The 12,756-nt window shown below is 36.6% G+C and overlaps 1 protein-coding gene across 3 annotated transcripts in view; it reads left to right on the top strand.

Moving 5' to 3' along the window:
- CDKL5 (cyclin dependent kinase like 5) overlaps positions 1 to 12,756 on the top strand; it is a 131,443-nt gene that overhangs the window by 102,544 nt on the left and 16,143 nt on the right. For all 3 annotated transcript variants that reach the window (XM_049834839.1, XM_049834841.1, XM_049834840.1), the window contains exons 10-13: positions 2,780 to 2,860; positions 4,497 to 4,657; positions 6,963 to 7,989; positions 11,451 to 11,556. In XM_049834839.1, the coding sequence (XP_049690796.1) occupies positions 2,780 to 2,860; positions 4,497 to 4,657; positions 6,963 to 7,989; positions 11,451 to 11,556 (1,375 nt within the window). The remainder of the gene's footprint in view (positions 1 to 2,779; positions 2,861 to 4,496; positions 4,658 to 6,962; positions 7,990 to 11,450; positions 11,557 to 12,756) is intronic.

The following is a 12,756-nucleotide window of genomic DNA, read 5'->3' as shown; positions in this document are numbered from 1 at the left end:
TGCTTAATAGTGGAAGATTTTCTGTTGCATAGCAGGTAGGAGGTATGCCGTGATTGTGCAAGTTACTATTTACAAGCTGGATCTGGCGCTGGGTATTCACAAGATAGAAGCTAGCCCATGATGAGAAACTGTTTATCCATATGTTTAGGCTTTGTGAGTTTCTACATTACCGTAACTGTGAGTACTACCATATTGTAGCACAGGATTTTAAAAATTCCAATATGAACACTCCAGCACCACGTGGACATGTATACAGATGCATGTTTGCAAGCTTTCTGTCTTTTCTTCCTGCTCATTTCCGCTGTGCATCTCTCTCTATGTATATGTATATACACATACACACACAGAGTTTTCCGCATTCCTGAGGTTTAGGGAGTGTTTAGTGATCTCTTTTCAGTCCTTTTGAGGAAGAAAACATCCATGGTATGTTGAAGGGCCAAGGAAATAAAATAATATGGGATCAGAAAGTACCAGTAGGCTCATGCCTTTATGGAAAATGTGAGTGGTGATGTAGGAGTGTAAATATTGTTCTACAAATAAGTTATAAATAAGCTGGAGAATCTGAACAATTCCAGTGAACAGCCATCTCTTATTACTGCTTTGCATGGCTTCGGCACATTTTCATGCTTCCCTGATCATTCCAGATGTAAAATCTTCTTCATGATGGTCATTCTACATGAAGACAAGAATATTTTGCCATTTGGTTCATGTAAAAAGCTGAGGAAGCATGGAAGCCTTGCTTCACTTAAGTTACTATCGAAGATTAACATAGCAGACTTGGATTTAAAAAAAATTCTCAATCATTAGTAAACCACTTCAAAAGAAAGCAAAGTAAAAAGAAAAATACAGCAACTATTTAGGAACAAACACATTCAAACTATGTTCTTTCATTTTCCTTCAAAGCTCCCATAATGTAATTTATGAAAAGTAATGCCAGTACAAACAATGGCCAGCAATTCATAGTGTCTAACACACATATACAGTGCACATGCAATGCATTTTGCTTCCAAATAAACTGCGTTTTTGGAAATGAGTGTTTGTACTAGGATGCTCTTTAAAGCATAGGTTTGAAGCTAGTATTTAGTGTGAGGAAAGTGAATGTGTAAATATATGCACCCAACTGTAACAATGCCTAAATGTAAGTGAGAGTTGAAAAATGCAAAAGTGAAAGTAAAGGAATAAAATCTTTAAGGCTTCCGGCTCATTGACATTTTAGACCAAACATAGAGTTCTCATATGTTCTTATACTATAGCAAACTTCCACATAAAAAGTTTGTTTATCTTCATGTTTGATGGTTTTGTTGCTGTTGTCTGTCTTAATCACTGACTTGAATTTTATTGTTTTCTTGTATTTTCAGTGATTTTTAACTATAAATCAGTATTTTATGTGGGTATATTTTATGTATGGCTTGAGCCCATTTGGACATACAGTGATGGCTTTTATGTATCAGTAGACAAGAAGACTCCATGCTTCCTATTGTCAGTATTCTTGCTTTGTTGTGTTAGCTTAAGAGGACTTTTTAGAAAATACATAGGATGTGGATGGGATCAAGCCAGGCTGCAGCTGAAACACTTTCATAGTATTAGGCAAATTCCACAACTCTGGGAACTACTAATAAAGTGTCTGGATCTCAGCTGCCTAGTTTTGGAGAAACTGTGATTAATGCCCATAGACTAACTCATTGTTGGTTTGGTTTGGTTCATTTTTTTTCCAGAGGCTTCTCTGGTATTCAAATGTGTAATTTTCTCTAAAATCAGCATAAGTTGGATCCATGAGGTATTTTATGCTTCTGTTGGAAATCCAGCCTTAAATTTGTAATTCTGAAAATGCTGGTATATATTTTTAGGTTTTAAATTTGAAGTTACCTCGCTGAAATCAGTTTGTCTATTTGTTTTCTGTCAGTTCGACGCGTACCGCAGTCTGGAGATGGATCTTTGTTATCTGTTTCTTCTCAAGTCATTGTACTTGATGTTATGTTATTTCAATGAAATATTGAGCAAGTTTTCTTTCATTTGATATAAAGAAAAGATTCTGTTTTCATTTTATTTGACTCTTGCCTTGTTTACAAAGCAAGCAAAAAACCCCATTTCTGTGCTTTATTTTTTCTTTCTTCAAATCATCAGTGCCTGTCCTGTTATTTCTAGGCAGGGCTAGTTTCAGATACTGCTTTCATCAGGTTTTGTCCAGACTCTAGTTGACAAAAGGTGCCCTCCAGCAATGTGCGCTACTTCTCATGGTGTTGCCAGTTCTTACTGCAGCATGACTGCAGGAGCTATCCTGAACCTTAAACTTTTGGGGTTTTGATGTTTTTTCACTAAAAACATTTTTTAATTGTCTGTTAATCTTTGGTTTTTAATTAGTACTGTATATGTGCTCTCAAATTCTCTCAAAGCTGTTGCTATTAATCTTTTTTTTTTAAATATATATTACTTATGTTATTTTTTAATCTATTTTAAACCTCCTACCTCTTGTCAATCATAATGCCACAAACACATTTATAAATATAAGTTGATTATTTCTCATTTGAGAGAGGTTCCTTGACTGCTCTACTAATCCAGAATACTTTCTTTGGTTGACTAGATGTATATCATACATCAACAGTTACTTATTTCATTATAATGTTTTGTAATGTTTCATAAACCACTAACTTTTTCAGTGCATATGATTCCCACTGATTACATGCCTTGATTCACTGTGTAGTTTCTATTTTTTGAAGTATTGTATTCATGTATACCTTGTTTACATTCTCAGTATATTTATGCTATATTATTTTTACAGTTTCCAGCAGTCAATCATCCACAGTCTTTAGAGAGAAGATACTTGGGAATTTTAAGTGGTGTATTGCTTGATCTTATGAAGGTAGGAAAATGTATTTTATTTTCTGCCTTTAATATGTAAGGAAAGATGTCAGTGACTTCTTATCTTTGTTTCCTAATATGATACATTTTAGAAGTACTTGTGGACTTCCTTTTGAGATATTTTCATATCACCATTGTTTGTAGCAAAGCTTGATATTTCCTAGGAATCAGGAAAATACCCCTTGCAAATGCCAGGACAGGCTGTTCAAATTTGACTGATTTGATAAACAATACATAGTCCAGACAAAAGAATCACCATCGTTTGTAGCAATATGCATTCACACTGACATACATTCAGATGCACAGGTTACCTTAGTAATGCTGAGTATGAGCTCTCAACCCATAATAAATTTAGATAAATCCACAGAGTATTAGGCTAACCTGAGGTGGTGTTCCTTTGTTGTTGGATAAGCATGAGACAGTTGTCAAAGACAAAGTTGATGCACAGTAATTTATTTATTTTTTTTTACCCGAGCCCTTAATCTGCTTGCTATCACTCACCTCTGCACAGTGTATATGTTAAGTTACTCTTCAGTCCTGTTTTGGAGCAAGTCAGCTAGTTACCCATGGCCAAGCTAGGATGTGGTCCTGAGATAGTTTCTTACAGGGGATCAGGAGAAGCTGGCTCCCCTCAAAATGGCCAAACACTGTAAAGCATTGTGCTATGCATTTGTGCCGTGTTCCTGGGTATGCAACACATGTTGTTGTCCTTATTGTACTATAAAGACATCGCCGTGGTAAGCTACAGTACATCCCACCCATTATTTCACCCACAGCAAGCTGGGAAAAAAAAAAGTCATAGCATCAAAAATTAGGTTTAGAATCACAGGGGTACCACCTAAGAATTAAAGGCAATCTGGGACAAATATGAAGCATAGATATGGCTAATCAACTCTAAATGAATTGTGTGGTCCCAAGCCCATCTGCGCCAGTTGTCCTGGAAGCCAGAGGTGGTCAGCTTAGAGGTATACTTCGGTGTTTACTTGCTTTTAACAGTATTGATGTAGCCAGCAGAAATCCACCAAATTTGCTCTACGCTTTTCTTCAACACAACCGGTTCAAATCACTTTCATTTACTCTCTCTGCCTTATGAAGAGAGTCAGCATAGCTTTTATCTTGGTTTCATGGAGCCTGCAAAATTAGGTACCTTGGTGCATATAATTGCTTGTTTTGGTATTGTACATTCTCCTCTATTTTCTAATTCACAGGAACTTTTTTCTGGCATCATAGTTAGCTGTAGCTCAAGCTGTAGTAGCATATATCGCAGATCATTCTTCGGACCATTGTTACATGTGCTGGGGTGGGGTTTATTTTCATTTTATCCTATGTTTTATGTTATATCTCAATGTCTTTTGGGTCCTTTCATTGTGATTTAAAAGTTTAAAAATTGTGAAATTAAGCACTTGATAATAAGCAAGGCTGAGGTCTTCCATCTCTTAAGTAGAGCATAGATTTTGTTTGTGTTTATTTTGTGTCATATGTAGTTTAATGCAACATGAAATTATTCTAGCAGTTACATTTAATCACAGAAACTCAAGATTAAAAAACTATCCCAATAATGTTCTTTATTTTGATGTATTTTTTGCTGATGCAAATACAGATACTAACATTTAAACTTTGGGATTTGTTTTCCAAAGAACTTACTGAAATTAGATCCAGCAGATAGATATTTGACAGAACAATGTTTGAACCATCCTTCGTTTCAAACCCAAAGACTCTTGGATCGCTGTGGAAGCTCACCTTCGCGGTCAGCTAAGAGAAAACCTTACCACGTAGACAGCAACACATTATCTAACAGGTAAACGTAGTCATGTCACCGTCACCACTGACATTTGCTCTGCCAATGAGTGAGTTGCTATCATGCTTACATACATCATTATCTACAAGAAAAGAAAAGTAGTCATTTGGCTGTTTAGGCATATTTAGACATATATACTCTTCCATGTTGCCTCACTGAATAAAGGAAGTAGACACAGTTTTACTGTATTATGGCTATTCAAGCTGAAATTTTTGCTAACTTTTTGCATAAGGCTGAATGCTTCTTGAAAAAAAAAGACAATGTTCAAGCCATTTCTGCATATGACAAAGGAAAAATAAGTTGGCTTACAAATCTTAAAAAAAAGTTGGCCTTTTTCTTGAACAACAGTAGGAATTTTGTGGCTTGGAGAACGCCTGAGATTCCAAAGGAATGCTCTTTGGAATGCTACCATTACTGTACATGTGCAAATATGTCCAAGGTTTTGGTATTTGAAAGTTCAAAATTCACACAGATTTTTAGCAGCTAAATGTCCTGAAAATTGTGTGCATTGATCATGCTCCAAATTGGGGATGAACAGAATTTTGTCTGCAGTTGCAGTTATGAATCAAGTCTAGTCTACCTGAACTTAAAGCAAGGTGTATTTGCTCAGAGACTCCCTTGCTGGACCCATATAGCTTGAGAGAAGCCACTTGATTTTAATACGTCAATGAACCAGATTTACTGCTGGGTAAAACACTTCAGTACAAGAAGCCTCATGGTATTCCTCTGACAAAAGCTTTCCTAAAGGTCACTCTCTGGAGTATGCGGAATGATAGTGGCTTTTAATCCCAGCCATGTTTTTCTCTAGCTCTTCTTGTGAGAGTCAAAAACTGACTCCTCATTTTAAGATTTGGAAAGATGACATTTACAGTCTATACTTTTTTGGAGATAGACACTGAAAAGTTTTAGCTGCCCTTACAGATTTTTAGGATAGAAGTTTTACCATTAGAGATTCGGCATCAGAAAGGAAAACCTAGATCCATGGGAAACTTGTTGTCTAAAAGGCTTGCCTAGCTGCTTGATTTAAAATTACTAGGTTCCTTATATCTTTAAGTTTTTTAAAAAATATACTTACTTTTAACTAAAAAAGATTTTAAACTGGCATTGAAATTGCTATATTTCTAGAAACTGTAATGGAGTACATAATTAGATCACTGGAAGTGGGTAGTACAAAAATCCTAGGTATGAAAATGGCTAGCATTATCCAATTGTCATTATCAACAAGATCAACAAAGGTACAGACTCATCTGTACAGTGAGCTCTCACTTTAACCCTCAGTAATATATCTGACTTACTGTATCACAGATTTGATACAGAAATAAGTTAACTGCTCATAGCCCACCTAGGTCCATCAAGGCTAACAAGTACAGCTGCAGCACCACTCAGTCACAGCTAGTTTGCAATGCCAGCACAAGTGCAGGAGCAGAACTGCTTTTATGCCAGAAAAAATGAGATACTAAATCCTGCTCAAATAAATTCAGGCTAAGTGTTTGCAGAACCAACTCATATCTCAGTCCCGTAATCCCAGAACCAGGAGAGCTGGAGAGCAGAGGTTAAGGACATCACCAAGTAGCTCTGCACCAAGTCAATCTGGTTGCAGAGCATTTCAGGTGCAGCTTTGGGGATGAGTTAGTGTGCCAAGAACTGGGGTAGTGCCAAGTTCCCTGGACACTGGGGTTCCTGTGGTAGACCTGGTTTGGGGTTTGGTGTTACAGGGCTTGCTCTACTGCACTGAGCTCAGGCTCACTCCATCTGGATGTCTTCACCAGCACAATAACCTCTTTTCCCCCTCCTCTTCCCTCCTTTCCTCCTCCAAATCAGACATGCATTAGATGGCCTGGAGGATTGATTGTATCGGGGGGTTTTGACAGTGCTGACATGCTTTATTGTTCTATCTTCACTTTGATATGCCAGGTGTATTTAAGATTTTTTCAATGGATATACAGCTAATTTTCGTAATGTAGTGGTTACATTATTGATGTGCACATATATTACTAACACATATGCATAAATGTGTAAATATATGTTGGGATTTCTATGATTGGATTTTGTATCACTTTTGTCAGCAAAATCCATTAACCAATCAGGATATAACCAGAAAGAAACAATAATGTACTAACACTTGCAAATATGTTATTTTAGTGGACCTTCTGATGCCTAGTTGGCAGTATTTGATCTTACTGCAGTTAGATTTTGTGTCCTTAAATGGCAACTCCTTTCTGAAATGGATGTACTGTTGTTGAAGTTATTAATACATGAATATGTAATCTGGTATATTAATGCTTCTTTATGCATTTTAATGTAGAAATCAAGCCAGCAAAAGTTCTGCTTTGCAGTCACATCACAGATCAAACAGCAAGGATATACAGACACTAGGGGTTAGCGGGCCAAGAGAAGAAGGTCTTCCAGCAAATGAAAGCTTTTTAAATGGAAACCTTCCTGGAGCTGCACATAGTCCAATGCATGCAAAAAAATCAAGCAACACACCTGGATCTGGCAACAAGGATCTAGCCAACAATAACATGCCACATCTTCTCAGCCCAAAGGAAACAAAGGCAAAAACAGAATTTGATTTTAATGTGGACCCAAAAAGTTCTGATGGTTCAGGCACAAAGTACCTGAAGTCTAACACCAGGTCTCAGCAGAACCGGCACTCGTTTATGGAAACTTCTCAAAGCAAAACTGGGACACTGCAACCCGGCGATAAGCACAGTCGCCACAGCTATATTGATACTATCCCACAGTCTTCTAAGAGTCCTTCGTATCGGACAAAGTCAAAGAGCCATGGGGTTCTGACAGACTCAAAATCCGTGGGCAACCTTTCTGAGGCCAGGGCCCAGGCTGCAGAACCAAACAGCAGCAGGTATTTTCCATCCAGCTGTATGGACTTGAACTCTCCTACCAGTCCAACTGCTCCCCGACACGGTGATAATAGAACTTTGCTCAGTCCGTCTGGGAGGAATAACCGCAGCGAGGGTACCCTGGACACCCGAAGACCGTCAACAAGACACTCCAAAACAATGGAGGAGTTAAAACTGCCAGATCACATGGATGGAAGCCATTCCCACTCTCTGTCTGCTCCACATGAATCTTTTTCCTATGGTCTAGGTTATACCAGCCCTTTTTCTTCACAGCAGCGCCCTCATAGACACTCGATGTATGTGAGCCGGGACAGAGTGAGGTCAAAGGGCTCAGAGGGTGGCTTAAGCATAGGGCAAGGGATGGCAGCCAGAGCAAACAGCCTGCAACTGTTATCTCCACAGGTGCAGCATAAGTCACTCACAAGATCTGTTGGCTCGTCACGGGAAGACTGTACGGAAGATACTAATAGGGTTAGTTCAAAATATTGCCTGTTATGGAAGGCTTACCTTCCTCTCTTCACTGTGTGTGGGGACAGTGTCCTTTCTCTCTTCTGTTTGTTTGTTTGTTTGCATTTATTTATTTATTTGTCCTGTTGTAAGGCAAGGGATGTTGGGGCTTTTTTCAGAAGGCCTAACTATTTCAAGAGCAAAATGAGAGGCTATTTTTTAAAAATGAACTATGAATACCATTCTCTTAAAGTACTGAAATGTGAGAACAGAAAAATTGGTCTCTGAAGTTAAAATTTCATTAGTAGTTCCTAATCTTTGGTTACATTGTCTGATGTCATTTTTATCATATTGTCTGGCTTAATTAACCCTCTCATTTGTGGTTTTATTTAGCTTTTTTGTATGTATTTCTGTTATGAATGCTAATGTTAATTTTAGAAGTGAGCTTTTTTCTCCCTTATAGCAGGACATTATTGCTGAAATACCATCATTTACTAGAGGAACATCAAAATTTGCAATATTTCTCTTGATTGGTATGATGAATAACTGGGGTAGTCTAGAGATTTTATGTTGGAGCAGCCGCTGGTAAATTGACTCCTTACAGTGATTACTGTCACTAGAGATACCTTGTTGTGGTTTACTGTGAGCATTATTTAATGAGTAGTGGAAGGGCTAGTTCTGGTGTCATTTACATTCCTTACACAACGCTTCTGAATTATCTGCTCTTTTACTCATCAGATGCATAAAGATGACTGCATTTGTCCCCAGATCTTTAAATTGATGTACCATTGATCCAAATTGGAGCAAAATGGTACGGAGAGAGAACTACAGAAATGAGTGTTTGTTTCTCTATACGTACATCTGTGATAAAGTGACTACTAAGGACAGAACATCTAGTTCAGATTTGTTGACAAATTGAAGGAAGTCAAAGAGCTGCAAATATTATTTAAGGTCTAAAAATTATGCTTTACTGTGAGAGACTAAAAAACTCTGGCTACTTAGTTTATGTAAGAAATATGGGTAGCTGACTTGATAGTGGTCTACCAAGTATCAAGTACCATAAAAAAGAGTTTTCAGGTAGTGATTGCCTCTTCGGTCCAGTAGGGGAAAAAAGGCATAATACATTTTTCTGTACTCGCCACATCTCCTCCATTCAGGATTATGTGTATTCCCACATGAGGAAAGATCTCATCAAAATAGGAGAAATGCAATGTAATATAAAAACAAAACAAAACAAAAAAACAACCAAAAAAACCTACTTGGAAGGGATTACAGCAGCTCCATTGCAAAACCAGCTGGTTTTTTTTTCTTGATGTAGTCATTTTTCTCTCTCATTTCAGTCAAGTTAAATGTTACTTATTCTTCAGGATGTTACTGTAGAAGGGCGATAACACCAACATTTGAGTTTTTGATAATAAAAACTCTTGCTACCTTGTATTCTTCAGTGCATTAGGATCTCTTTCTGCATTATGTAGCAGATATTAATTTGATACATAATTTTATTTTTTTTCATATTATGTAGAGGCAGATTGGTTTTACCGGATCATTCTTTGTCTTTTGCCAATTGGTTGACAAATTCTTATTTTAGAAGAATTGATGTGTATCTTAATGCTTATGTTTTTGTTCTTCTTCATTTGCTTTGGAATTCCTAATCGTTTGTAAAGGACTTGCCTTTATCTCTTATGGTCAGTGTTTTTAAACTTAAGCCTTCAATTAATGCTCTTAAATCTGTATTTCAACCATCAGAAGTTAGAAAGGAAAAATACTCTTCTGAAATGGGTGGCAAGTCTTTAAATACATAAAGCTGGTTTTGTTTGTTTATACTAATTTCAATAACAAATCAGAATTAAATTGTCAATCTTCTTATGCCTCATAAAGGCATTTTCACAAAAAAGTGATTCTTAGGCTCCTTCCTATCTCTCCTCCCCCCCACACATATTCTGCATTAGAAATCAGAAAATTTCACTTTCCTCAGGATTACTGAATTAAAAAAACCAGGAATAACATAAGTGCTCTCAAAGATTCTTTATTGTTTTCCTATTATTTTTTTCCCTATCAGTTCTACTGGTTCTCTCTCTGCTCATACTTTGTGAAGTTTCCTCACGTCCATGTTTCTAGTTTCTCATTGATTTTCTCTTCAGCTCTACCAAGTCTTCTTAAAGAAAAACATTCTTTGTTTGCCAGGCTTTAAATCTTACTTTAAAGAAAAAGACTTGCATTCAGCATTAGTTTTGGGGCTTTTCAAGTCTCAGTACAACACTTTTGTTTTAAGGGTTCTTTTTAGTTTTAAATTAAATGTACACAAAAAGGGGCAAGGAGAAGAAAATCAAGTACAAGTTGCTATTACTGTCTCATATTTGTAACTTAACTGCTGACAAGGAGATGTCTTACATAAGCAGTAATTTAATCAAATGCTTCAGCCTCTTGTAAGTTTTAGAAGAATCAAACTGTGATTTAAAGCATTGTTTTAGCTGCACTTGTTGTCTTGGCACAGTTTCAAGGGTTGTTTTATCTGTGACAATGAGGCCAGATCTTCATTAATAAAAGGCAAAATAGAGTCTGCAAATCACTCATAGAGTGAATAGAAATCCCAATTTTTAGTTTTGGTTGGGGTTTTTTGTGGTTTTGGTTTTTTAAACTTTTTCCTTCCTGGACATTCTAGATTTAAACTCCTACAGGGTTTTCAGTACAGTTTCCTGTGGGGTCTTGTAGACAGCATTGAATTTTATCTGTTTGGTCCATGCTGCAGGAAAAATTGCAGCATCTTGTTCATTTAAAAGTGGGGTTAAGTCATATTTGGTGGCAAATTACATGCATATGGGCGTTTCTAAGGGCTTACTTAAGCTTTTGCTGAAGTACATCCAGGAAGTACTGTATTCAGGAAGAGAGACTAAATTAGAGGTAATGATATTCTTTTTGCTCTCCTGACTTAAATAGTTAACTTATAGATGTCTTAGTTCAGGGACTACCTCTTATTTTGAGTACAGTAGATTTTATGCCTGTTGGTACCTCTAGGTACTACTGTGCAACAGCTGGTAAGAGGTAGTGCTTTGGTCTTGCATTTATCACAACTTATACGCATTTCATGTTTGCTCTTTAAAATTTGCCAGTAGCAGAGTGACCTGATTCCATCAGAAATTAATTGAACAAGGCCTCCATTAAAAAATTCGTCCAGAGATGTTAAAACTTCATTTCATTCACGCCAAAAATCTGAGGGGTCTGAGTCATGCTCATGTCTAAAATTACAACTAAGAGGCAAAATTTTGTTAGTGCCAGTTTTGTCATTTTGGAAAAAGCAAGCAAGCAGCAAAACCAAATAATTATTGATTAGATAGTCTGTGATTTGATATTGGCAGTTATTAATAACATGAAAAGAAAATTGCGTGTGGCTAAGTTCAGGGTTTCTTGCTTGTGTGTGTTGGTTAAAAACTGCAAAATCAGTTTATAAGCTTTCATTTTAAGTGGTTGATTGTTCTTTTGTTTAGGGTGGAGCATATCATGATCCACACACAGAAGATGGAGCATCTACTAAGGAAAATAGAATTCTGTATAATGACCCTGTTCCAAGAAGAGTTGGCAGCTTTTACAGAGGTAATTTTATGGTGGATATTTCAAAATTAAACAAGAATTTTAACATGGAATATAAATTAAGTAGTAGAAATGGTTACAAAGAACTGACATGAACAACTAAAATAGGTTATTGGAAAAAGAATTGTTACCCCACTTTCAGAGACTGGGTTGACCTGCTAGTAACTGTATTAGTATCATATTATTTATTTGCAAATGGTAACACACTTTGATTGACAAGTATATCCAGTGCAGTAGCTTGTAAAGCAGAAAATAATTTATCAGGGGGAGTTGAACAAAATGAATTAATATTACCAGAGTAAGCAGTCTATTAATGCTTTTAATTTGTATTTTAAATTCTTACTAACACTATATCCAAACACTTTGTACTTGTAACACATTGACATACTTGCTGATCTGTTTCAGATACTGTGGTGCATGAAACTGTAATGCTAGTTTTTCATTGCTTGAAACCTATGTTCATTTCTTTCGTTCAGACTCACTAAAGATCAGGGTTTCCTACAAGCAAGAGCATGCTTACATAATCCCAGTTCAGAATAAATAATAAAACAGGACTGCGTATGTGCAATATATATGTATGTATATATACGTGTGTGTGTATAAATACACACAAATAGGTATTTTTCTATTATGGTACACAAAAGATGGTGATTTCTGAGCAGCTGCCTCATGGCTAAACCTGGGTAATCCTTTTGAAAAAGACAAGGATGATAAGAAGCTAATTACTGTCCTGCAAGTGTTATGAGGCTTGTGTGGCTCCCCTGAACCTTAAGAAGTCCCAATCAGCTAAAATTTGATTATGAGTCACCTAATAACCTTAAGTAGAGTCACAAATCTCCCTCTGATCCTCTTCAGGTTGATCAGTTGGCTGATGACCTGATTCAGACATGTTGAAATCTGCCATTCCTTGCAGTGTCCATTGCAATATTAAACCTGTGAGCAATATTAAAGCTTGTACTGTTTTGAGCAATGCTTTTGAGTGTAAGGTTTTATAGCACATGCAACAGAGAATCCTTAAGGATCCTCAATCTTGAATTGCTTTTATTAATCCTTAAAACACTCCTAAAATTGGGCATGGATTATCCTTCTTTTTTATACGTAGTAAAACAGATTTTCCAAGGAAGAACAACTTTCTGGGGTTTATTTAATTCCTTATTATAAACTAGAGGTTTCTTCCTCTTTACCTGTATCTATGAAACACAT

Source organism: Accipiter gentilis, chromosome 32, assembly GCF_929443795.1.
Source record: "Accipiter gentilis chromosome 32, bAccGen1.1, whole genome shotgun sequence".
Classification (NCBI taxonomy): domain Eukaryota; kingdom Metazoa; phylum Chordata; class Aves; order Accipitriformes; family Accipitridae; genus Astur; species Astur gentilis.
The sequence above is the reverse complement of the archived record's forward strand: the minus strand, read 5'-3'. Positions and strand labels throughout refer to the sequence as shown.